The sequence below is a fragment of the Corvus kubaryi genome, unplaced genomic scaffold (assembly GCF_017639235.1).
Source record: "Corvus kubaryi isolate FWS band 111438036 unplaced genomic scaffold, C.kubaryi_AGA036_p1.0 37209, whole genome shotgun sequence".
NCBI classification, from domain to species: Eukaryota; Metazoa; Chordata; class Aves; order Passeriformes; family Corvidae; genus Corvus; species Corvus kubaryi.
The window spans coordinates 1,108,942-1,135,926 of NW_024581060.1; the positions used below are offsets into that span (position 1 = coordinate 1,108,942).

Genomic DNA, 26,985 nt, shown 5'->3' on the forward strand with positions numbered 1-26,985 from the left:
ACACATACCTGATTCACCACACAGGCACATGCCATCTTCAGGAGAGTAATTTGGGGGTGAAGGTACTGGAAGAACCTTCTCTGAGAGTTATGTGAGCTGCTACTTTTGTTTACCAGACTCCATATGCACAGTTCACATGACCGTATGAAGACATGCAGGTTCTCTGGGTTCAGCTTGACACAGCACTCCGGGACTCAGACTGACCCAACCCAGCATACATTGACTTTCATGTTATGCAACAGCACGTCAAGCACGTGAAGCCAGCACACCATCGGTGCCGACGGGCTGATTTCTTCCTGACTTATGTATTTATTGTGACAAGTCTGCACTCATCGAGAGCCTGATTAAGAAAACCTGGTAAGGAGGCAAGTAAGATTTAATCACCGATTAATTACAGATTAGCAGCTGCAGAGCCCCGCACACCAGCGTCCTGAGATGAGCCTAACCCGCAGCTCCTGCAGTCGCATAGCTTCTCCTCCTTGCCTCGTGCTTGCAGGGCAATGCAGCCAGACCCGGTCCGGAGGCTCACACGAGGCACGGCTCGGAAAGCGCGACCACGGGCAGACAGAGCTGCGTGCGGGGTCCTGGGCGCAGCGCGGGAACCAATGCCCGGCGGAGCCCCGGCGGAGCCCCAGCTTCGGCTTCGACCCCTCAGCAAAGGCCCCGCCCCGGGCGCACCGGGCGCAGCCGAGTGAGGCAGCCCCACACGCTCCCTTTGTTCGGGCCGCGAGAGGCGCTGCCCCTTTAAATGCCCCCAGTCCGGCCCTACCGGCGCGCCGGGTGGAAAGCGTTCTGTGATTGGTTACGGCGCCTCCCTCTCATTGGCCGCCGGGAGGAATGGCGCGTCCCGCCTCTCGCGCCTCATTGGTGCCGCCGGCTGCCCGTCCAGAGCGCGGGTTCCTGAGTGGGCGAAGCAGCGGTCCCTGGAAACAGTTCCGGGAAACCCCGCGTGCTGCCGGGGTCGCGCCGCCGTCCATGAGGAGAAGGAGGAGCGCGCGCCATTTGCCGTCGCTGCTTGGGCCCGAGCTGCGCCGCGTCGGCCCCGCTCCGGTGAGTGCTGGGGTCGCCCCACGGGGCGGGGGCGCTCCGCGGCCGCGCCGAGCCCTCCTGCATGGGCCCCGCGAGGGGACGGGAAGCGCGGGCTGCGGGTAGGCCCGGCGCGGGCGGGGACAGGCCCGGGGCGCTGGCGCGGCGGAGCAGAGCGGGGCGGGGGCCATTGCAGGGCCGCTCCGCGGGCTAAGCGGGCGGGCGCGGGCGCGGGAGTCGTGCTGGGGAGGGGCTGGGGGCGGGCCCGGCGGGTGGGGGTGGGGGGGCAGCCTGCTCCGCCCAGCCGTGCGGATCAGGGTTGCATGTGACGGGCGGCCGGTACGCGCCTTTCCCGTGCTGTGGGTCGGGTCGGTCCCTGCTCGGTCCCTCCGGGCTCTTTAAAGCCGCACCAGCCCCGGTGGCTGAGGCTGTGCCCGGTCCGCTCCGCCCGCGGGCACAGAAGAACGCTCTCAGCAGCAAATGCGTCGCTGTCGCAGCGCGCCCTTAGATCTTAGGTAGCGCATAATGCGGTAGAGCCGGGAGGGACAGCTGCACCCACCCGTAGCGCTCGGGTCTGCGCTTCGTACTTCCATTGTGAGAATGACGCTTGTCAAGTACTTAAAGGAGAAACTATCTAGGGTTTTGTTGTTAAGACTTAGTTTTTCTTAAATTAACTCTTGTCAAAAGCCTCTACTAAGTCTTGAAGAGTTTTGCTTAAATGCATCATTATTGCATATACTTTAAAAATAAGACTTTATTTACTCGGTCTGAGCAGCCTTGTTACCTGTCAGTATTTGAATATGCTACTTAAGTACATAAGCTGTGCTGGACTACTCTTTTTGAAACAGTGTGTTGGGTTCCCTTTCCCATATTTATGGCTCTAAAGGATCCCACCGGCACTTCGTGCTGCAAAGGACATTAATGCTCATGAAGCTGGTGCTTGGGTTTTTTGATTGGTTGCTTTTTTCCTTTGAGACTACACTTTAACACAGTTTTTTGTTGTTGTTTTTTTTTTTTTTCTTGTAAAAGTAATCTAACCAGAATTTTGCATCTCGCGGTGTAAACTTTTTGTAACCTATGCAAAATGTAGTGTTTGTGAACAAGCAGTATCTGCTTGATAATTTTGCATCCTTGAAATTGTATTCCCCACAAGCATTACGTGTCCTTACCTCTAGTTTTTCTGTCTAGGTGAACACTATTGAAATAATACTTGAGTCTCCTGTTAACACTCAAGTTCCTAGTTCAATCAAAAACCCGAATACTCCCTGCTTTGTTAGACAGACATCTGCAAAATTCTTTGAGGATAAATTCTTGAGAACAAAGCTCATTTTTGTTGAAGTGTTGCTTGGAACTGGAGTATCAGGAGTGGTGTTTAGTACAACCCAGACAACCAGATGAGGTATGATTTGCCAACTCCAGTGAGAAGTGAGCATGGCCATACTTTATGGTTTAGGTTAGCAAAACGTAGGAGCTATTGGTGCAGTCGTTGTTTTTTAATGGCACTGATGGGCACGTTGCTAACCTGCTGTGTTAAAGTCATCTCCCAATCATAGTTGTGTGGGTACTGAAGCAGAGTTTGTTTTTCTGTGGGCTGTGCTGGTCCCTTGCTTAGCATCATACTGGAGATTCTCAGAGTTTTATTTCTTAAGGGGCTGTGGAGTGAGCAAGGCTGAGCTGGAGAGGTGAGGGTGCTAGCTGCATTTTGGCTTACAGGTAGCGAGAAATCCTGGCTACTGCTTAAAGGTCTTCAGGTTGTGATGGCTTCAATATAAGGTTTCTTGTAATTCGTGCTAGGAAATACTTAGCATATCGTAGTTAAGTTTAGCATATCATAATCAAGCTATTAAAATGTACTTTCTGTGATTGAATAAGCTATGGTACAAAAGAAATTACTATAATGCCTTCATCTACAGAATAAAGGGCCTGCCCTTTTGTACATGCCTTCATGTACAGAAATGTTTCTGAACAAGTAAAGTTTTAATAAAACCTCATTTCAGTCTTTAAATGTGAATTCTTATCTTCTCCCCACTTGTATGTTTATCTTCCTGGCTTGACAAGAACCCTCTTGCAGTGTGAGGCATAACTGTAGGGACTGCACGTATTTTCTTGTGGTCAACTAAAATAACAAAAACAAACAAATGCCCCCCAAACTTCCTTCAGTGTTATTTTTAACATAGTTTAACTTAACTGCTTGACACAGATAATATATTGGTTAGGAGTAGTAACATAAGCAAGTGGAATTACTTTGGTGCAGAGTTTTTATGTATGCATTAATTGGTTTCCTGTGCACCTGAGCTAAACAAGTTCCATTCCTGCATGAAACTAAGTTTTCAGCAGGAGCCCAAAAACAGTATTGGTGTATAATCACTGTGAAGTTGGTTATGGTAGGTTTAGATATTCTCCTTTTGCCAGATATTTTTTGTTCCTTCTCATTTAAGCTGTTCCTAAGCATGTTTTGAGTTAACTAGACTGAATTTATAATTAATTGGATGGAGTTATACTTAGATAGTCTGTAGGTGGCAACCTCTGTTAGAGTCATGGTATAAGATAAAGGGAATAGTAGCATCATGGCTGTTTAACCAGTGATTGTCAGATTGAGGCTGTGATCAGGTATCTCTTTTCAAGATGCCATACACTGTCAGGATCAGATCTCTGTTAATTCTTTGTTTTCCAGAAAAATAACTAAATGAGCCGTTTGCATTACAAAACACTGGAAGCACCTGTAGTTTTAACTTCCTACTTCTCATATGAGAGCTTAAAAAAGGGACTAGTAATTTTGTAAATTACTCTCGAGATGCAGGAATTTTGGATGAAAGATAGTGAACAGCTAAAAACATGTTTTATATCATGAAGTACTTATGGTCTTCAGAAAAGCACTGTTTGCAACAACAGTGTGAAACTTGAAACAAGACCCTTCCCCGTATGCACAGTTGGTGAGGCTAGGTAACGCCTTGGGTGCCAGTGAGAATTCTTCTTGCCTAGGTAAAATTGTCCCCGATGTCTATTTATTACTTCTGCTCATTTGGTAAGCATGGTTTTGTGTACACTGTTTTAAATTCATCCATTTCTGCATGTTTTAAAAGCAAATACGTATCCCATGTGTACTTATATACATAATTCTTTACTTATAATCCACCCTTGAAGTCTTTCCAATTCAACCAGTCTCCCTCTTTTCTAGATACTTTAATATCTAACTTAATGCAGATGAAAAACTGAGTGTATGCGGGTGCTCTTCTGCGTGGCCTGGTCTGTCATAGGCTGAGTCACATGGACACACTGTGCATGCAAACAGAGACATCACTCCTCTTTAACATGCTTTTAATATTTTTTAGAGCAGAATAAAAATGTTAAAGTAATCATTGTGTGTTTTACTTACTAGATAAAATTTAGTTAAAAATATTTTTCTCGTTAGCTACAACTAGCTGATGTTACCTAGAGGGAGAGCTAAATAGTCTTTTTCAGCTATGATTTTCACCCACATATCTCTGCTGAACTCAGAGTGAAGATTCAGTATTGTAAGAGATGCATTTTTGCTTGTTGGTGATTTCTGAGGAAGAAAAGTCAATTTAATCTCAGATTTCAGGCCAAACTGAATAAGCCATTAGAGGATCTGTTGCTATAACTGTGAAAAGAAATGTATGTCTTCTGGATGCTCTTGGTACCTGAATATTTTGGCATCTGTGTCACTTCAGAATTTTCTACGGTATATTTCTTTAGGAAAACCTTTTAAATTAAGTTTGTGTGACAGGAAGTAGCTAAAATTTGAACACCCAAACTGAACATGCATTGCATTTGACTTTAGTTCTTTATGAAGCTACTAATTCTTAAGCAAAAATAAACCATACAGCTCATGAATTACAAAGCTGAGTATTAATTTAAATTGCCTAAAAGCCTACTTAAAACAGCATTTGAGCTGTGATGCTGTGTAGTAATCTGATTCGTAGGGGTTAGATATTGCTCCCCACACTGGTGTATGCTTGTGGTGAAGGCTGGTATCTTTTCGTGCTGTGAATCTTGCCTGTCAGAAGTTTGAGTCACTGTACTCTAGGGGAGGTGTTTCTGTCTGGGCAAAGCATAGCTTATCAACCTTTTGTTCAGTTATAGGCAACACTGAAAAAAGTGTTAAAACTTTTGGGTATGTGACACTTGGAAGCTACTCTGGATTAACAAAAAACTGTCCTTGATTGTCGCCATAAACCCTTGTAGTTCAGAAGGTCCTAGTAATTGCACCAAGTAAATTTTCTGTATTTATGTGTTGCTGTAGCCTCTCAGTTGTGGTTTGTTTGGCTTTTTTTTGTGTGTGTGTGTGTACAGAGAAGACAGTATATGTGTAATGAAGTTATTATATAAGGCAGTAGAAAGGTGAAATCAAAAATGCCCTCCTCTTTATTTTTTTTTTTAAGTGTCTCAGCTTGTGAGTTTTTGAGAAGAGGGGTTGAGCAAAGCATTTTCCGTGTAATTAAGCCCCCTCTGCCCTGCACTGTTTCAAATTTGAGATCTTGCCGAGGCTATCTGGCAAGCAGACACGTAGCTGAGTTTTGCTTTCTGTGATATTTGTAACCTACAGAAAATTGATGTTCATTAGTGTTTTGATAGTTAATACCTGTAAGGGTTGGTAAGCATTATTGTAGCTTCAGGTAGCTTTTTTTTTTTTTTTCCCTTCTGTAATTAGGTTGTAGTTGCTTTTAAGTAAAATGAATTGGTTAGAAAGTAATTTCTCTTTGTCAAGTAACAGAATGTGTGTGTGTGTGTGTGTATATATATATATATATATATGCGCTGTGTAGCTACGGGAAACTTCCTTTCTTTTCCACGCTAATGGCTTAAAGAAGTGGCATCTGAGAAACAGTGTGAGGCTGCTTTACATCTCTCTAAAATTGCCCGTCAAAATACAACACCTTTAGTAAAATCATGTCTGTCTGAAGAAAAATGATTGGGTTTTTTCCTTCCCTTGCTCTAGCTTTCAGTCTTCATAGGACAGGATATCTTCCAGCCAGTTCATGAGCTGTAGTCTGGAAGGGCTGGGTGTACAAAGGACTGTTAGAGGTGTGCTTATGCTTGGAGACTTGTTTTGCAGCGTAGTAAATAGCTTGAGGCCTTAGCATTTTTTAGAAAACCTCTTCTTGAATCATCTTCATCCCTGTATTCCAGTACTTAATTGCGTTGCTTCAACCATGCTGCACTGTCTACCTGGTTATCATTTCACTGCTGCTCATCGACTTCTGCCCTATCATTTAAAGCCTGAGGCTTGTTTCGTTTCTGAACCTAACAGCTGATCATCCTTAATGTTCTCTGCTGGGTAGTTGAATTGTCTCTTGTCAGCCTTTTTATTTGAAAGCACTAAATATTAGCTGGCTGGCTAATTGAGAAATTGAAACAGTCTTTAATGAATTGGGCAAAGCCCACAGGAATTGTCTGAGAAGATAGTTGTGCATTTTTCAGTGCACATCAGCTTGTTAATTCTGAAAGCAAGTAGATTTTTTAATACAAGAACTGAAGATGCTGCAGTCATGGCTTCCTTTTAAACCAGTAAGGTATATATTATTGAAATAGTAGCTGTGATTTGTACAGCTCCTATTTGAGGGAAACTGAAAGCATGGAAACTGTTGTGTTGCAGCTTCAAATGACAATGTGCATCAAAGTGCGATTTTTCTCTTTCTGTCCTCGAGTTCTGACAGCGTCGTGAGAAAGCATGTGGCTAGTCTTGTGCAGCATGTTGGGTTTGAAGGAAGACATGGCAACAAGCCAAGAAAGTGGAAATAAGTATTAACAAGAAACAAGTATTAACATTTTTATACCTTAAGCTACCCTGCAGGGTTATGTGTTCACTACATTTTAAATGATTGTTTTAAAAGTAGCAGAATGGGAAATGGAAATAACACTAGATCTTCTGAGTCTTTGCTGAAGGATATTACTACCGTGTCCCCGTACATTCTAGCTGCTATGGTAACCAGTTAATGACAATCAGTAGATGAAGTTTAGATATTGTTATGTACATGAAGTAAATTTTTTAAAAGTTATGTAAATTCTTCCATGTACATTTTCCACAATTTTAAGGGTTGTACTTTCTTTTGAAACTTAGATCAGCTGCATCCAAAAAGTATTAAATAAAACTTGATACAGGTGATTTTGCAGCATGTATACAAATTAGTTTAGATAAATCTTGCATTGTCCTACAAACTAGTTATTTCTGGCTTATTGTAATATAGCTCCTGAATTTTTTCCAGCAGCATAATAAAATGGCTAATCAGGTGAATGGTAATGCGGTACAGTTAAAAGAAGAGGAAGAACCAATGGATACTTCCAGTGTAACTCACACAGAACACTACAAGACACTGATAGAGGCAGGCCTCCCACAGAAGGTGGCAGAGAGACTTGATGAAATATTTCAGACAGGTATAATATGCATTTCTTGTTTCTGATTGGTTATGAAAGTGAGGACATACCATTTTCAAATTTTTATAGATTAAGATTTAAAAATTCATTGTTTTTGATCTGTGTAGCTCTGAATGTTTTGCTACTTTGATTTCCCTAAAGGCAAATTGGGTTTGACATTGACTAATTACTTGACACATCCTTGGAGTTGTATGTGATATCTTAGTTGCTTTAGGGCACAGAGCACTAGTTTCTTAGACGTCAAATGAAGATGTATGTTTTCACATACTAAACTGTACTTTTTTTTTTCTTCAATCCAAATCATCATTTTGCTTTTATGTTTCTACTGTCACTGTCACAGTGGTTCTAAAACACTCAAAGGCTGCATAGGTGACTTAGTGAGGGAAGCAACTAGCTTGTCTTGCCTGGGACTACATTTGAATTGAGTCTGCCTGTGGATTTTTTGTTCTCTCTAGTTCCGAGTGGACAGTTTAATCCATGTTGGTTATTACACTGAAGTGTTCAGCCTGACACTAACAAAGTTGAGGACTAAGCTATCTAGCAACTCGAGTAATACCTTGCTGGTAGCAAGCAGTCTCTGCAACTTGTAAAGAGGTTTCTTTATATACAGAGGTTTTCCTATTTTGTTTTTATAACCACCCTATTTTATCCTATAGACAGAGGCTTTCTTTTCCTTTTTAGAGTGTGTTCCGTGAACAGATTTACAAGAAGCAGTAGAACTGCTTTATGTGCTGATCTTGAATACCTGGGTGGCAAGATGACAGTTTTTGCTGAAAAGAGTTAAAATTACACTGATCAAATGAAGGCAGTTCAAAACCAATACCTTATCAAGCCTCAGTGTGAAACTGGCTCATGTGGGTGATGTCTTTTGGAAGTCATTCACAGTGAGCTTTCTTCAAGCCTTTACCAGCTTTTATTGGCTTTAGAGAAGCACTTTTCAACCGTGGGTCATGATGACGTGCACTTGATGGTCTGAGAGAAGGTGTAAATAAATACCTGGGCAGAGGAACTCGTGGGGTTCTAACATGTGTTGCAGTTAGGTTGTGTTGTAAGGAGTTCTTAAGGAATTTTAAAGCTTTTCAGCCCAGAATCTGACTACCAAGTATAATTCCACTGCATGAGTAACCTGAAAAGATTTATTCACACTTCATTAATGCCACTGAAGTTTTTTGCATTGTGCAGGGGTTTGTTAGTTGAAGCAAACTACTTTTGGACACTTGAGCCAAATTTGGGGTTGAGTTTAGCAATTTTTTTTATCTGCTGAAGTCTTCCATGAAAGATACAGGTCCCTTCCAATATGCAGGATCACTTCTGAAATGTAGTCCTTGGGCTTGGCACTACTGTGCATTTTCAAAATCAAGTAGCAGTGAAATAATCTGTGTATTTTGGAGGTCAAGCTGTTGCAAAGTGTGTGGAGTTTTTGGTATTTGTCCTAAATTTGGATGTATGATTTTAGAAGTGTAAATCTCAGTCTATATGTCTGACTCCACAACTGATGCAAGTGCACTACAAAAGGAAAAAAATAACTTGTAAAGATCCTTAAAAAGAAAATGCTTCAGAACTGGTCCAATGTTTCTTGGGGGAGTCTGTGCCTGTAAAACTAACATTAGCTTTTTTGGGTACATAGCAGGACTCAAAATAATAGCTTTTTGAATTCTGGCTCTTGGAACTGCATAGAGCAACAAAATGAGTTAAAAAACTCCAAACATTGTTTAAGATATTCATGAAGTCCACTGACTCCTGCTTTTTTGAAGCTGGAGGAAAGAGTGAACAAATCATTGTTGCTTCCTAATATTTTGTGCAGTAGAGCTTCCTAGGTGTTTGATCATCAGTTGGGTAGCTCCTTTTTCCCATGCAATAGGATACCTGTAATGTTCACCTGTCAGTTTACTCTAGAACAGCTCAACTCAAGTAAAGGAAGTGTGGAACTTAAAATGAGGGATAAACAAACAAAATTCAAATTATTAAAAGTGAGCCAGAGTTCATTGTTTCAGACCCTGGTGTGTAATACTGCTTTTATGCAGCAGATTGCATTCCTGAACGCTAGAAAATTGTTACACATGGGCTATAATCTTGCACATCAGTTAGTGTTTAGGTATATACATTTTAATTTAACTTTTTCATTGTACTCATATTCTTTCATATACTTGTGTAGGAATATATAATTAAATGTATAATTCTGTTGCTATGGAATGTAACTTTTTGACTTTAAAAGCAAACTGCATAGTTCTTAGTTTGTATGAAATTCAATAGAAATCTGTAACTTCTTTATCTTTAACTTTTAGGGTTGGTAGCTTATGTCGATCTTGATGAAAGAGCAATTGATGCTCTTAGGGAATTTAATGAAGAAGGAGCCCTCTCTGTATTACAGCAGTTTAAAGAAAGTGACCTGTCGCATGTACAGGTAAGGTGAGAGCTCCAGGGGCGTGAGCACATAAGTATAAATAGTGTTCTGGCACTACTGGCAGGAGAGTTGTTACTTAGAAATTCATTGATGTTGCTGTATTCTTGTATTTCAAACCCAAATAACAAGTCTTTTAAAAATTTCCTTAAATATGTAGGTATTTGAGCACAAAGCAAAAGCTCCCAGATAATAAAAATGCGTGCAATTGAGAAAATAGGTTAAAATGCTGTTTGGAATCTGATGACTTTCTCAATCTGACAAGTTTGTTCAATTAATTATTGTATTTTCCTGAAGGATTCTTTTGACATTTGATTTATTGCATTGACTTGAAGTAGTGACTTCGTGGTATGAAGTGTAAGATTCAGTGGGTTCCCAGGGCTTGTCATATACACAATTGAATTATTTTGTAAATTGTATCTACAGAACAAAAGTGCATTTTTATGTGGAGTTATGAAGACCTACAGGCAAAGAGAGAAACAAGGCAGCAAAGTACAGGAATCAACGAAGGGACCAGATGAAGCAAAGATTAAGGTAACACTGGTTTTTCTGTACTAGCTGGTATATTACTTGTACGTAGACTGAATATGAACTTAAAAAGTATCAATATCCCCTGGATAAGTATATTCACACTTGGCTTTAAAGAAATGTATGCATGATAGAGATTCTAAAGACAAGGGTTGTTAGGAATGCAGCTCTTTCTGATCACACAGTTGCCAAAATTTAAGCTCTATAAAAACATTGGTATCTGTTTAAGAATTGTCTTAGTGGTCCGGTGTTCTGGACTTCTTCTGGACATACAGAATGGAAAATAAGGGAAAAGACAAACAAGTTCTTTCCAGTGACCTTGTAATATAAAACAAATATTGCTGTTTATGATAGCTTTTTAAACCCACAAAACAATAGGGGTTTTTGTAGATTCTGTCTCTTCATATACACCTTATCAAGTATGGCAAGGAGCAGATAAAAAAATGCTTATCTTGGAATGCTTTTTTTGTTCTGTATATTTTAACCCACTGCCCTCTCCCTTGCAAGTAGTCTGACGTTTTGTTTTTTTGTTTTTTTGTTTTTTTTTCAGGCTTTGCTAGAGCGGACTGGTTACACTTTGGATGTAACTACAGGACAGAGGAAATATGGGGGTCCTCCTCCAGATACTGTATATTCTGGTGTTCAGCCTGGCATTGGAACTGAGGTTGGTATATGCGGACTAAGCTGATAATTGCTTTGTATGCTTATGCAAACTCATAAATAAGAAATACTTGAAAATAAACTATATTACAAATTTAATGTATTGTAGAGGAAAATATTCTTCTATGTGTGTTTTAATCAGTCTTTCTTACTCCTCAGTATTCTGCAAAAGACAGGAAGATAGGTTAAAGTGGAGAAAAAAGAGGTGGAATATACTAAGAAAGGCTGTGCAAAGTTTCTTAAAATTAAATCATCAGACTTCATGGTTCACCCTAAAATTTATAGTCCATCGCTTGAAAAGTGACTATGGATGCATGAGTAGGTAAACATGTTACTTTGAGGAATTTGACTATTTGCAAGAAATGAAATTTAAGCAACACTAGCTTTGTTTCATATAATGTGCTAAAAATACAAAAGACTTGGGTGTTGTATAAAGGTACTCACATAAAAGTTTTGAAGAGGACAGCTGAGATTGGTAGTAATTAAGGTTTTGTTTATTTGCTTTTGTTTCAATCTATATGAAAAAATCCTTGATGATTGCATGGACTGATAATGAAACTATCACAACTACTACACTGAAAAGAGGCCATGTAGCTTCAGATTTTTGTTGGGTTTTTTTTTTTTTTTTCATTTCTGCATTTAGAAAGGTGACTTAGAGGTTGTTTGCCAACTTAGTGGTGTTGCCGGGGTGATTATGTGATGTATAAAGTGTTACTTAGTTGCACCATGTCTCACTGACTTAAGGAAGCATCTCTTTACTTGAGAGGGTGGTCAGACATTGAACAGGCTTCCTAGAGAGCTGGTGGGTGCCCCAGGTCTGTCAGGGTTTAGGAGCATTTGGACAGTACGTTTAATAACATGATTTAGCTTTTGGTCAGCCCTGAAGTGGACAGGCCGTTGGACTGGCTGATCACTGTAGGTCCCTTCCTACAGTGACCTACTCTCATGACTGAAAGTCTTTGACTACTGCTCTTAAGTATATTGTCCAGTGATGGTTTGTCTCTTTAGGAATTCACCGGAAAGCCATAAATTTAGCTGCACTTTCATACGATGAAGAATATGTTTTTATATTTTTAAGTTTCCTGAAGCTAGAACAAGCAACTTGTGGAAACTCCCTTAATAGAAGTACTTCTGCCTTGAATCAGCATTAGAAGCTATAGCAGACTCTAGCCAGCTAGTTCTAGAAATGATATTTCTACCAAATGAATGTATTGCTGGCATTTTGTTGGATTTAAGGACTGATTACTGACTTAGACAGGCTGTTTGGTTTGACAGCCTGAGATGCTGAACATGTTGCTGAAACTGGTGTATGCTTTATGAAATGTAGACTTTAGCTCCTGCTGTTGAGCTCTGAGGCGTAGCGATAATTTTAAACAGGATCCTAGGATTTTGTGTTAGGTAGAGCATGTTTGCGCATAAGTGATGAGATCATTGTGGGCACAGTGAGGTGGGTGGGGTTTTGTTTTTTGTTTCCTCTTTTTTTTTTCTTAAGCTTTTGAAGACCACTTCTCGTTCGTTTCCAACACTTCCAGTTACATAGTGGTGTATATGCCCCTTTTCCAGTGTTATGGATAAAACAAATTTTTAAAAGTATTCCTTTGGATTGGGACAGTGCATTCTTTGTATCTGAAACTTATTTAAATAATACTGAAGTGCTTGTAGCTTGTGTCAGCTCAGATATGTTGATGCAGAGCTGTCGGTCATGTGACAGTAATGGCAAACATTCAGTTCTTGAGAATACCCAGTTACTGTTACTGATTTGAAGATGCATACTAGGTAGACTTCTTTCCCTGTAAGGTGCATCAGGTGTTTCTACGGTAAGTATTTGTACACCAACTAATTTTTAAAACATAAAGTGGAATTCATTGCATGTTAATTGTAGCTGTAGGTCTCAGGATGTAGGTGAACATCTTGAAAGCTAAAGCTACATTGTGCAATAAAGCTGAAGTATTAATAAATTGTGTTCTCGGTGGTCAGCATGTTGAGCATTAACAGACTGGCACAGTGAACACTTGGCTGAAAGGATTAGGTGGATGAAGCAGTCCCATGTATTTTTTTAAAGTGGATGAGCTTTAAGAGCAGTGGGACTTTTTTGGAATGTGATTCTGTAATAAAAACAAAGTTACAGCTGTGCAGAAGGTTTTAAAGAAGAAAATAATGGCAATAGGATTTGTTATATAATATTGAGTATTCCTTTTGCAGAAGGACTTGTTGCTTCACTGTAAGGCGTTTTGCTTATAGTGAGGTCCTGTGATGTCAATACTTACTTTTTGGGGTGTTTATTTACTTTTTGGGGTGTTTATTGATGAGAATAAAAGCAGTTGTTTGGGTGTTTCCTTCTTTCATTACACTCGGTCATTTGCATCTGTACACACTGAGAACTGCTTATCCTGAGAGGCTTGTGCAGTGCTCCTTTGTTCTGCTTAAAGTTTCTCTGCTTTTTCTTACCTCATGTTAAACCTGCTGTTCTTTTTAAAGTTAAAAGATAGTTGGAAGAGTTTCAAAGACTTTTTAAAAAAAAATTTTTTTCCTTCCAAAGGACCAAGTCTAGGCTGTAGGCATATTTGGAAATTGAAGATTATGATTGAACCTGTGCATCTTCCTAGCAAGCTGTGAGCAAACTTAGGTTTGGTTATGAAAATGCTTGAACTGTGTATTTCTTCACTTACCTATTCTTCAAGGTTTTAGTCCCTAGCAGATTGTTTTGTAATACATGCTCAACACTTTGAATACTCTGTCACACTGCTGCATGTCTGATAGAGGAGTTCTTTTGGAGATTTTTCTATAAACCACCAGACTAGGTTTGAGAAAACAGTCAATCTCCTTACTGTCTTTCAGTTTATAGATAAGTTTTGCATTCTTTGAGATGCTGAAGCTCTTGCGTTTATTGTCTAGAAGATGGTTAGAGGCATCACAGTAAGGATGATTTCTAAAGGGAATGTTCATGTTCCATGAAGGAAAATTAATTTAGTGCTGGTGGTAAATAATTAGAATGAATCCTTGAACTGAAAGGTAATAACTGATGCGTGTACCTTCTCAAGCTCTCCTTAGGTCTGTGTGCTCTATGGTAACTAAGGTTTGTCATAGTCATGGTTTAACCCCAGCTGGCAACCAAGCATCACACAGCTGCTTGCTCACTCCCCCTCAGCCCTGTGGGATGGGGAGAAGAATCAGAAAAAGAAAAAAGTAGAAGTCATGAGTTGAGATAATAACAGTTAATAGTCAAAACAAAGTAAAATATAATAGTAATAAAGGAAAAGAGAGAGAAGAAAACCCAAGAAAAACAAGTGATTCACAGCACAGTTGCTCACTATCTGCTGACTGATGCCCAGGCTGTCCCTGAGCTGCAAGTGGCCCCCACTTCTGAGTAGCTCCCCCAATTTCCGTATGGGGCATGATCTGTGGTGTGGAATATCCCTCTGGCCAGTTTGAGTCAGCTGTCCCACCATGTTTCCTCCCAGCTTTTTGTGCACTTCCTCACTGGCAGAGCATGAGACCCCAGAAAAGTCCTTGACTTAGGGTACACACTACTCAGCAACAATCAAAACATCAGCACGTCATCAGCATTATTGTCCTACTGACTCTAAAACACAGCCCTGTACTAGCTACTGAGGAAAAATTACCTCTATTTCAGCCAAAATCAGAACAATCATTTCACTAAAGTGTATATGCGAGCAATGCTGAAAAAAGAATTCTTTTGTATTCTTAAATTTTTTATACAAAACTACGTAAAGTAGTCTTACTGTGGTGTAAATAAATCAGTTCTTCAGCAGCATTGGAGGATGCATAGATAACATCTACAGAACCATTTCAGTAACTTTTGAAATTAAGTGCAGTCATAATAAAAGACAGTGTTACAAGTGCTTCATTAAATTCAGTGACAGCAAGGAGGACTTTAAGTGTATAAGGAAAAAAGGAAATTTGGTTGTAAGTGTACTACTAGTCAGGTATGATGAAGTTTCCATGCAAGCAAGACAAGCATTCTGTGTTTCACTTGAATAATACCAAGTGGTAAACGCTGTCTGTTTATGGGGAATATTTAATTATTTAATGAGGTTGAGCTATATTTGCAAAGCAGTTTGAAATACAGTATTTTTCACTCCTGATCTTCAGTCTACCAACTGAGGAGCTTTTAGTTGTTAAATTCAGGAAAATTGAAGGATCCTTATTTCACAGAATCACTGAATAATTAAGGTTGGAAAAGACCTCTGAGATCAAGTCTAATCTGTGACTGAACACCACCTTGTCAACTAGACCATGGGACTGAATGCCATGTCTAGTCTTTCCTTAAACACCTCCAGGGATGGTGACTCCAGCACCTCCCTGGGCAGCTTGTTCCAATGTATATTCACCCCTTCTTTGAAAAAATTCTTCCTAGTGTCCAGCCAAACTGCCGTGATTTATATTTATGTCTATATGTGTGTATATAAATATATATGTGTGTGTGTATATATGTATACATGAAATTTTTGTCTTTTTCATTTAGAGGAGGGAAGCTCCCTCCCCCCCAACATACATACGGCCTGAGCAGACTAGTTACACCAGAAATGAGGGAGGTGACCAATGTGGTACTTGATTTCCCTCCTTCACCTTTTGGTGTAAGCAAATATAATACTGTTTAAGACCTGATTTGAAGAACAGGAGGCTTCAGTGGTAACTGAAATGCCGGCCCTTTACCCCACAACAATAGGAACAGGGGAAAGTACTTGTCAAAATTATCACAGTGCAGCTAACATGAAGACATGTTTAGTACATGCAGCTAACAGTCATCTGTCGTGAGTGATGGGTTGGTTTCAGTTTTATTGAGGGGTATCCAGATAAAGTATGTTCTACTCCTAAAGTTTTGAGAGACTTCTGTTTCAGTATTTTTCAGTGATGTGAACTAAAATTTTGAAAATTCTGTAAATAGATTATTTGCCCATAATTGCTAAGATGATGTTTAAGCTTAGCTATCTGTGTAAGAGTGTAGACTATACAAAATGGAGGAGTTCCCATATGTCCTTTTCAGAGCTGAGATTTACTGGGTAAGTATGTGGTAAACATCTTTGAATGTCATTATCAAGTCCAGAATTTTAGCTCTGTGAACAATAAGTTGGTATTATGTTTGCTCTGTGTGGATGCAGGGTCAGAATTTGTAACAAAAAAATCAAGTGAGGGTCGTAAGGCTAACCTGCAGTCTGGAAAATGTTACTAGAAGTGTTGGGGCGATTTAAACTGCTTTATCCACAATAAACAGAATGGGAAGAATTTGGTACTCTGAGAACTAACGTAGAAGCAGTGGTGTACTAAATTCAGGAGTTGAAGTGGACCAAGCTGATTTTAGTAAACAAATGGAATGTCGCTTCTGTACTGCAGGAATGGGAGGTCCAAAGGTTTGTGCACTGTGCTAGGATTTTGTCCACTTCTGTTATTTTTCTTTTAAAGGAAGACTTGTAGATTTGGGTAAGATGAAGCAGTTGTGCAGCCTATGTTAAATAGCAGTTAAATCTGATATTTAGGAAAAATTGACTGCAAAGTATATGAAGAGGACTGTTGAAAGAATTTGTTGAACACTGCAGTACACTTCTGTTAGCTTGCATTGACAACAGCAGAGGCTCAGTTGTTGAAATAACTGAAGGACACATCATCTGGAGTGCAGTAGTGGATTGCGCCCCTCAGTAATGCTTTGTAAAATTGTTCAGGAAACTGAAATTAATTACAAAAAGCCTTAACTAAGAAAACTTCAGTCTTCTAAAATGGTAATAAAGAAGAAGTAAAATGGAGTACTTTGTACAAGTCCTTTAGGAAGCAAAACTGGAAAAAGTCAGTCTAATGGTCAGTGATGACAAGAAGAACCCAGAAAAAATGCAATTGCATCCTTCTGAGGCAAGATCTCTTTTATTGTTTCGTTAATAATGCCTGTTTCCAGAGTTTTTCCACAGTACTCATGTAGAAGTGAAAAATGAAACAAGACATCTGATACCGCATTCTTTGGTATTTCAGAACTTTAATCAAGCTATCAACGTATCTAAAAAAAAAAACCTATTGCAGATGTTTCTTCTGACCCATGGAAGATGTTCACCTAGTGTTTAGTATTGTTCTTGTAGTTCTTGTACATACTAAGTATATAGGCTCAAAGCAAATTCCCCTACATGTGAATTTCTCCCACAGTTACCTAGTTCTTACTTTATAAATGGAAGTTACTATAGGATGTAGGTCAGATGTGAATATCTTCCAAGTTAAATCCTTAATTCTGTTTCTCATACTAGCTTCTAGAGTGTATTTCCTGAACTGAACTGTAGTCACAGTCTTGTGAAATTGCCAGGTCTAAAAGTTTGTAGAGAGTGAGCCAAAGAGGCTGCAGAGAAAGTAGAACACAGAAGCTTTCAGGATGGTAATTTTTTGGTAACTTGCTGACAAAATGGACTTTGTATTTGGATTAAGATTTTTTTCTTTTCCTTAAATGTTCTGGTTTGGTGAGTCGCCTTTGGTTTGTGCTGGAAACAGCTGCATCTGAACCAAAGAATTTGATGTGGACTTTTTAAAACCAGTTGGAGTTTGTAGCAAGTTCAGTTGACAGTTTCACTGACTTAGGAGCAAGTTGTAGTTCTTGTGTGTTTCCCTGATGGTATCAGGTTTTGTCTTTAAAAGCTGCAAATGAGTTAGAATTAAGTGTTCTAGAAGTAATGACAATGTAAGTACCTATCTAGAGGAATACCTTAAGCTTTCTAGGGAGATAGCGGGGAAAATCTTTTGGCTCTGCCATTAAACTTTCAGTTAGTGTGATAAAATTAGTTCCTTTCTTTTCTCCCCAATAAGTAATGTTCAGTCAACAGTCACAGTTAACTGAGAGGCTAAGCTTTTTAGAAATGTTCTGGAAACTGAATTTCAGGAATATCTGCATAACATGAAACATCCAGAAGTTCTACCTTGTTCCGTGTTTTTCAGATTAGTCATATTCTCCTCATGGGTTTGTTATATTGGTGCCTACATGGGCATGCTGAATGTCCTTAGTTCTGAAATTCTGCTATGCCTTCAGTGCGAGATGCAATTATGGCAAGGCGTTACTGAGAAAGAAAGCGTTGACTTATGGCTTTTTTTACTACAAAAAATGTTTGAAGTTAAAATAAATGTATTTTGATTTTAATGGGTGTTTGGAATGTTTTGTTTGTATTAACATGGAAGAGGTTTTGAGAATTCAGAGGAGAGCTACAGTGATTAAACAACTGGGGGGGAATCTTTCTAGTGAGACCTCAGCTAAAGAGATTAACTCCTTAACAAAAATTATCCCAAGTTAATTGTAAGGAACAAAACCACAAGAACTCACAGGTTTGCTTAAATAAATACTAAACATTCAGTTGGTGGAAGCTGCAACAAATACATATGAGAAACAAGACTACAGTATATATTAAAAGTGGAAAATGTACATCAAGCAATTAAAAGGAAATTATTATTATTAAATTATTTTTCCATCTCTGTAGCTTTCTAAGGAGGATTAATTTACAGAGTGAATTGAAAATACTGCAACAGCAAGGAAGTGCTTGGCCTGCTTTAACATATGATACCCAACTAGATAGTCTGTAAGGTCTTAGTGTTTAACTGCCAAAATTAAAACCAGGTAAGAACCATTTATCTCTTCAGCAGGGGAAATTCACAACCTCTTCAATATAAATAACAAACCCAGGTTTTCTGTGTGTAAAGCCTTGTACAAACGGCAGGAGGGTTAGAAGACTTGGGACATACAATAACATTGGCTGCTGTGAAGGCTGCAGTGATGAGTGCAATGTTTCTGCTCTGCTGGTTTATCTGCATTGTTCTTCCTTTCCTAGGAATTTTCAAGCATTAAAAAGAAGCTTGTATTTCTGAAAAAGCTTTATTTCAGGTGTCCTCTTCCTTTTTAGGTTTTTGTTGGTAAAATTCCCCGAGACCTTTATGAAGATGAATTGGTACCACTCTTTGAGAAAGCTGGTCCAATTTGGGATCTGCGTCTCATGATGGATCCTCTTTCTGGTCAAAACAGAGGTTACGCTTTCATTACCTTTTGTAGTAAAGATGCAGCACAAGAAGCAGTCAAACTGGTGAGTTAACTTACTTCCAGACAGGTCAAGATGAAGTAAACAGCCAACATGTTGGTAATTTCTTAAATAATGAAGTCTTTAAAGCATCTATTGACAGGCTCAAAATTTTACTTTCTTAAAAATTGCCTCCTGATTTCATCTAGTAAGTACAGATACTTACCTTAGAAGACTTTTATCTGCTGTACCTTACTGCAGCCTGTCAGAGTACTTAGGTGATTGTTAGGAGCCTACTTGATTCCAGCTGGAAAATACATTTTTTAAGCTTCAGTGTGTTTTAAGTTTCATCACCCTTTCTGCTCTGAAGAGCTAATTGGAGATGCCTTGTTTAGCTGCTGCTGCCATGGAGGAGGTCTCTAAATTAGTTCCTTTGGTTGTTTACAGTGGCCTTTTGTTCTTTCCAGTGGCAGTCATGCAGTCTGCTCACTGCTTGAAAGCTGACATGCATGCACCTAGGCAGTTTGGGAAGGGACGCGGAGCAATCCTTAGAGGGTTAAAGGGAGAGACAGTAGTCTGATAGTGGCCTTGCCTCTCCCTGAGAGGAAGATGTAGAATTGGGTAGATCAGGGTGTTCTCTCCAAAGATTTTGGATGTGGCTGTGAAATACTGTGTGTACTTTGAACCAAAACAGGTGAAATGTCTAATCTCACTTGCCTTAGTGGAATTCAGGTGATCCTGAATGAGGGATGAGGAGGAGGGGTAAAATCTGAACACCTTAGTTAAGTTGGTGGGGGCAGGGAAACCTGAAACCTGGAAAAACTTAAAAGCGGTTAAAACCATGTGGGCCTTCTCCTTGTGTTTGCAGGGCACCAGTGGGAATGGGATTAATTGTAAGCAAAATGGCTTTGCATAAGATACAATGTGAAAAGCAGATTAAGGTTAATAAGTTCATGGCACCAGAACAAAAAGTTTTACTGTGTTAGGAATCACTTTAGTATGTGAAACAAAATTCTGAAATGCTTTTGTCTTCCTTGAGGTGATCTTGTTTGATAGTCTGTGGTACCTTAACATTTTTCTAGTTCTTCTGGAATATGAAGAGTATTCCTGAAGGTATTGCTGTCATTTGTAGGGCTATGTCTCAGCTAGGGTTAGAATGGCTAAAAACCTGCTTTTAAAGAATTGCATGAGATTTTCAGAAGCTGGCTGATGATGAAACATCCATTCTCTTCTGCTGTGTTTGAAAATTCTGACAAAAAATCCCCCAAAACTGTCTATCTTGAATTTTTTTTTTAAAGGCTGAATTCTTGTACCTTTAAAGACCTATTGGGAGTCTTGGTGTTCAGAGTAATCCAACTGTGGGTGCAGGCATGAAGCAGTGGGCTAAATTTTTTTTTTAATGGAAGTTTTAAATCTTGACAGTAAAATTTTTTAATCTTATCATGTACAAAGTCAAAAACATGCCTGCTGTTGGGGATGGGGTAGAAGCCAGGTCACAGACTGATTTAGACTGTTGATTGTCTCGGCAAACCTTCTCAGTGTTCAAAGCTGTCCAAGGAAAGAGGAAGAACTCACAGTATCTTTAATGCCATGTATTTGCTTACTGATAACAGCTGCAGCAGTTGACTGACAGCAGAGGAACCAGTAACCAGTTGCTAGAAAGATCTTTCAAGTCTGAGATAAACAGTAGGTGAATAAATTTATGCCATGCAATTTGTGTACGTCCCATGTTGTTCCTTTTACTGCAGTTTTTTTGTAGCTTTCCATTCAACAGGGCTTCTGAAGTTTGTGGAAATCCTAAGCTTGGCACTGTTCTTCCAAGTGAATGCCAACACAAAAACAGCTGTTCTAGGAATTCTCTTGCAATGCCAATTAAACGTGCTATGTATAAAAGTAGTACATGATGAAGAAAATACCTGATTTTATGATTTGGGGATATTTTTTTGCATAGTATTGTGCATAAAGCAAATCAATGGCTTTGTTTTTTCAGTGTGACAACTATGAAATCCGTCCTGGAAAGCACCTTGGAGTATGCATCTCCGTGGCAAACAACAGGTTATTTGTTGGGTCAATTCCAAAGAACAAAACTAAGGAAAACATATTGGAAGAGTTTGGTAAAGTCACAGGTAAGACTTAATGAGTCCCAGAATACCATTCAGTCTCTGTTTTGTGGGTCTAGTTGTTTGATGGATGTGTTCAGGTATCATTTAAACTATTTTCAAGTTGTATTCCAAATTTGATTTTGTTAGAAATTTTACATATGTATTATATCTTAAGGTGGACTCTAAAGGGACTTGTGTTTGTTTTAGTGATTGTTAAATGAATGATGATGTAACTTTACAATTAGAGATGGAAACAGCTCAAAGGGACTCAGAAAAAACAGCACAAATGAACTCAGAAAAAAACAATAGGTCCCAGTTCTGTTACCTGATCTAGCTTTCTGTTGAAGGCTCTGTGTTTGTTACTGGATCTACAGGACGTTCTGCTGTCAACATGAAGTTTTTTGGGGAGCCTGAAACAAATGTATTCCTGAGCAGTGAAGGGGAGGAGGGAATACTGAATTGGTTTAGAGGGAATATTATTACAGCAATAGTTAATGACAGACTAATTTTTGTCCCAGTTTTTCAGCATTCTCCAGTATGTGCAGCAAGTAGGAAGAAGAGAAGTCAGCTCATCACTGAAAGGGCGCTTCTGCCTTAGATAAGAGATTGAGTCACTTGCTCTTGTTCCTGTAGGAGAGCTTTAACCTCCTGCTTATTTTTTAGGGTTGCTATTTATAAGTACTTCAGGGAAGTGGTGAAAACAGAAGGTGAATATTCATTTAGTTCTCTCTCCTCTTTTTGGAGAGATGTGGAAGATGTTCCTTCTGGGTTCCCCAGGGGGCAGGGGAGAGGTCATGTGTTAATGCTGGCTGCCTTTCAAAGATGTAAAAATGATTTTAAAAGTATAGAAAACTTAAACAGTGTGAGTTGCTGAGGTTGATGTTTTACAGAGCCTAATTGTGAGGTAAGTTTGGTCTGGACAACTTCACTTGCTAGGTGACCTGTTTCTGCGTAAATTGGATGGATATCTGCTATTTGTTTTGCTTTTCTTGTGCTCCCACCCCCTTTCAGGTGTAAAATTCAAATTAATTACAAAACACAAGTGAAGGCATTTTAGAGTAGACTCTAGATTTTTCCTTTCCTTTTGAAGCTCAGTACTAAAGATATGTTTTTCAGAGGGTTTGGTGGATGTAATTTTGTATCATCAACCTGATGATAAAAAGAAGAATCGAGGATTCTGCTTCTTGGAATATGAGGATCACAAGTCAGCAGCACAAGCTCGCCGACGCCTGATGAGTGGGAAAGTAAAAGTCTGGGGAAATGTTGTTACAGTGGAATGGGCTGATCCAGTAGAGGAACCTGATCCAGAAGTCATGGCAAAGGTTAGTAAAGACTTTGCTGGATGCTCTTGTGCTTTGTGAGGAGTTTCTTTATGCCATAGTGACAAAGATTTGTTCCAGCTGAGCAAGGCTAGTTTTGAGGCACAAAAATCTATTAGAGGGCATTTTCACAGTAAGCTATGCAAATGGTGTGGTCCGAGCACTGCAGATGAGTTGCCGTTGGAAGACGTTGGAAACGTGCTGTTACTAACCACTGTTAACATATAAACTAGTAGTATGCAGGGTTATCCTGCTGGATTGACACGTCAAGCTGTGCATTTTCTGCTTTAGCTATAATCAGTACCAGGTAGGTATTGTGTAAAACTATTTTCCAGAGTGAGATGAAGTTCAGCATGGGGAATGATGTGCACTTTATCCCAGTGATTTGGGGTAACTCTTTGCTGTCCTTGAGGTCTGTCACTAAAATTTTGCTGGGATTTGTAGCATCCCAGAAGCAGGAAATCAAAGTTGGATATTCTGGTTATGGAAGGGAACTGTGGAAGGAGAGAAGTTGTAGAAACTTCACACAGGTAACTACAAGGCACTTTTTAAAAAAAAAAACCAAAACAACAGATACAGAATTAGTAAAGTTACCCAAATTTCTTAATGCAGCAAAAAAGGAAGTAATATCTTACTAGTTGGTAGTTTTCTTTGAGGTTTGACTTTTAAATATTACAGCTTTGTTCTCATTTTTTCACCAGGTAAAAGTTTTATTTGTAAGAAACTTGGCCACTACTGTGACAGAAGAAATTCTAGAGAAATCCTTTTCTGAATTTGGAAAGCTGGAAAGAGTAAAGAAGTTGAAGGATTATGCTTTTGTTCATTTTGAGGACAGAGGTGCAGCAGTGAAGGTAAGTTGACTATCCTTTCCTAGCTAAGTTGATGAGAGTACTTTATTTTGTATGAATGGTTTTAAGAAATTTATTTATAGTAAATACCTCCATAAGACAAACTGTAGAGCCCATTTAATAAGATTCCCATTGTGAGAATTTTAACGCTAATAATTTTGTTCCTATGATTTCAGTAGCTAGGAGGATGTGAAACTTGAAAGGACAAAACTGTAGCAAGTTAACAAGTAGACTGGAAAAGAGGTGTAGAGCAATGCAGGAGAGTCTAGAGAAGAGGAAAAAAAAAAAGATCAACCTAGACAATTTTTCTGAGGAAACACTGGCAGAAGGTATCAGTTGTCTCTCAAAGACCCCTATTTAAAGGCCATGTGTAGTTTTGGAGTGACAAAAGAATCAAATAGAAAGTGGGAGGTAATTAAAAAATGCTTTGTGAAGGAGAGGAGAATGGTGTTGGCAACCCCTAATGCATTACCTGTTCTTAACTACGTATACTTAAGGTTTCTTCTCAATGACTCCTTAAATATTGAAGATCATTATTGTAAGCTTCAAAGTTCTCTTTGTGTCCATGAGCTGTTGAGAAGGTCATTAATATCTGCTGTCTGTGCTTCAGTGTATTGAATTCTGTAAAAATTACTCCTTCTGTTTTTTAAATCCATGATTCATGGAGGGAAGAAGGAGAGTAGGAAACGTTCTTGCATTTGGGAGTCTTGAAGCAGATATATTGTATGTGGTGTATGTGGCTACATGGACAGTTCAAAGGCTCTGTACTCAATCTTATTAATGATTTTATAGCCATTTAATTTCTTAGGATTTTATTATGCATGAGATTAGGTTTTAGAATACCCTTGAGTATGGCTTTAGGATGAGTGTCACTCATATTTACCGAGGTTGGTTTGGATAAGTTTAGACCATGTCCAAGGGAGGACAAGAAATTGTTGAAACGAAGGGTAAGTCAGCAACACCTCTGGACGTGGTTTTCTGTAGTATGTCTGTAAACACTATCTGTCCCTTTCCCAGTACAGCTACCTACTAAATGCTCTGTTAGCTTTCAGCAACTGGAAACTTGTAGCAGTTGAGAAAAAGACAGATCAGATGCATCACTAATGCTCATCTCAAGCTAGAAACTACCACATATAGCCCATGTGACTGCTTCATAGCCACTAAATTGGTTTATGAACGTCGTGAAATATTTTTATGTATGGGCGTGTTTTGGCTTTCAATGAGATTGTTACGGTATTTATGTGTGGAACGCATGAAACTGGCTCGTTGATTCTAGTGTCTACTGATTTTCATACCTTCTTGGAAATACATTGCCATAATTTCTAATGCTTTTGAGGCATGTAGCTGTACAGACACCTAATGTCTTCACTAATACAAATATTAATAATCAAAAATGTTTAATGCAAAGCAGGTAACTCCAAGTAAGGAATTGGGGGGTGTAGTCTTAATTGTACTCTTTGTCTATTTGTATTAAGTTCTCTTTGTGGGTGCTTTTGACAGCAAAAAATTGCACATTAATTTTCTGGAGGATTTGGACCTTGCCTGATGAGATCATCAAGTTTTAGTAACCTTTTTTGGTTTTTTTCTCCTCAAGTATGTGTCCTCAGAACTACTTGATTTTCTCAGTCACTTGACTCACATTCAGCTACCTGGAAAACCCAAATGTAACAATTCTTTCTCTTGTGTGCACGTGTTCTACCAGGCTTGTAAGTGCAGTGAGTGCTTATGTCAGTATGAGTAGTGAGAACTTGCATATTTGTGAAAGGTTTCTAGGAGATACAGGAACACAAAAACTGATGGTGTTATGTCTGACTTTTTAAAAATAATGCTTAATATGTTTTAATCCTCTTTTTTACCTTACGATATAAAGAACATATTTTTAAAAAAAATACTGCTTCCCTGTAACTGGTGAATAAAGTGGGACTTGAAAAAGTGATGTGTATCATTCTGTTTATGTAGCACAAAGCAAAGCACATCGCACAGCTCAGCCTGGAGCAGTCCAACCCTCTGGTTTCTTGCAGTAAGTTTTAGTTTCCTTTTGAATGGAAAAAAAATTTAGTTATTTTTCTTTTAATTTTTGTACAGGCTATGAATGAAATGAATGGGAAAGAGATAGAAGGCGAAGAAATTGAAATAGTGTTAGCAAAGCCACCGGATAAGAAAAGGAAAGAACGTCAGGCTGCCAGACAGGCCTCTCGGAGCACTGCGTGAGTGTCACCCTTGCACTGTGGTAATGCTGCAGAGTGAAGTTGTGCTGTGAAACAGGGGCTGGTTTAGAAGAACCTGAATGACTTGACTTAACTTTTCTATGTGTTGTGCATTGTTAATCAAAGGGCAAATGTATACTTTATTTTGGGTTGCTTTTGGAGATAAATAATTCTGTGTTTCTTTTTCTTACTAGGTATGAAGACTATTATTACTACCCTCCACCTCGCATGCCACCTCCTATTAGAGGCCGAGGCCGTGGAGGGAGAGGTGGATATGGCTATCCCCCAGATTACTATGGCTATGAAGATTATTACGATGATTACTATGGTTATGACTATCATGACTACCGTGGTGGCTATGAAGATCCCTATTACGGCTATGATGATGGCTATGCTATAAGAGGAAGAGGAGGAGGAGGAAGGGGTGGGAGAGGTGCCCCTCCACCACCTAGGGGGCGGGGAGCACCACCACCAAGAGGTAGAGCTGGCTACTCACAGAGGGGGGCACCCATGGGACCGCCGAGAGGAGCCAGGGGGGGGAGAGGGGGCCCTGCGCAGCAGCAGAGAGGACGCGGTGCTCGTGGAGCCAGGGGCAACCGTGGGGGCAACGTAGGAGGCAAGAGAAAGGCAGATGGGTACAACCAACCTGATTCCAAGCGCCGTCAGACCAACAACCAGCAGAATTGGGGCTCCCAACCCATCGCTCAGCAGCCGCTCCAGCAAGGTGGTGACTATGCCGGTAACTATGGTTACAATAATGACAACCAGGAATTTTATCAGGATACTTATGGGCAACAGTGGAAGTAGACAAGTGAGGAGGGATTGAGAATATTGGAAACATAGAATTGGCTATAGCTCTACATCTTTCAAAAAAAAAATTGGCTTAATGTTTCATCCTTCAGTAGCGATTGGCTGCCATTTGTATTGGGCTGAAGAATCACTCTATTGTGTATATACTCGAGTCTCTTAGTTTTCTTTTTTCATAAATGCACTTGGACATTACTGGGCTTGCAGAATTCCTGAACTCCATATGGGGTTTCAGTGCTTTTATCATTTTAGGCTTCATTTTAGCAGTTTAAAAGCAGGAATGGCACACTGTTCAATCATGATTTTGCAGAACCTCTGGTTTTGGACAGTTTCTTTTCTTTTTTTTTTTTTTTTTTTTTTTTTTTTTTTTTTTTTTTTTTGGATTTGGGATAGACTACATAGGAGTATGCTGTACATAAAAGTAAAAGCTAGTGCTTTGTCTTAGTAGTTTTAAGAAATTACAACAAATTAAGTTTTCTTGTATTGAAAATAACATGATTGTATGTTTTGCATTCCTAGAAGTAGGTTAACTGTGTTTTTAAATTGTTATAACTTCACACCTTTTTGAAAATCTGCCCTACAAAATTTGTTTGGCTTAAAACGTCAAAGCCGTGGCAATTTGTTCCTTGATGTGATTGTATTTCCAATTTCTTGTTCATGTAAGATTTCAATAAAACCTAAAAATCTATTCAAAACATTA

General features: G+C 39.4%; 1 protein-coding gene across 4 annotated transcripts; it reads left to right on the forward strand.

The window, feature by feature from the left end:
• The first annotated feature begins 942 nt into the window (after positions 1-942).
• Positions 943-26,985, forward strand: HNRNPR (heterogeneous nuclear ribonucleoprotein R). Of its 4 annotated transcripts, none has more exons than XM_042022519.1 (11): positions 943-1,050; positions 7,257-7,422; positions 9,708-9,826; positions 10,250-10,357; positions 10,902-11,015; positions 18,892-19,068; positions 20,993-21,128; positions 22,221-22,426; positions 23,125-23,274; positions 25,357-25,478; positions 25,673-26,985. In XM_042022519.1, exons 1-11 carry the CDS (start codon positions 976-978, stop codon positions 26,283-26,285), a joined length of 1,986 nt encoding a protein of 661 aa, XP_041878453.1. In that variant the 5' UTR covers positions 943-975; the 3' UTR covers positions 26,286-26,985. The 4 variants fall into 4 exon arrangements, with proteins under 4 accessions (XP_041878453.1, XP_041878450.1, XP_041878455.1 ...); XM_042022516.1 differs by having other exon boundaries at positions 944-1,050; positions 7,254-7,422; XM_042022521.1 differs by lacking the exon at positions 7,257-7,422 and having other exon boundaries at positions 944-1,050.

Excerpts from the sequence above, each read along its gene's own strand:
- HNRNPR (XM_042022516.1), top strand. The coding sequence starts at position 976 with ATGAGGAGAAGGAGGAGCGCGCGCCATTTGCCGTCGCTGCTTGGGCCC. Across the intron at positions 1,051-7,253 it reads GCCGCGTCGGCCCCGCTCCG|CAGCATAATAAAATGGCTAA; the intron begins GTGAGTGCTGGG and ends AATTTTTTCCAG. Across the intron at positions 9,827-10,249 it reads GTGACCTGTCGCATGTACAG|AACAAAAGTGCATTTTTATG; the intron begins GTAAGGTGAGAG and ends TTGTATCTACAG.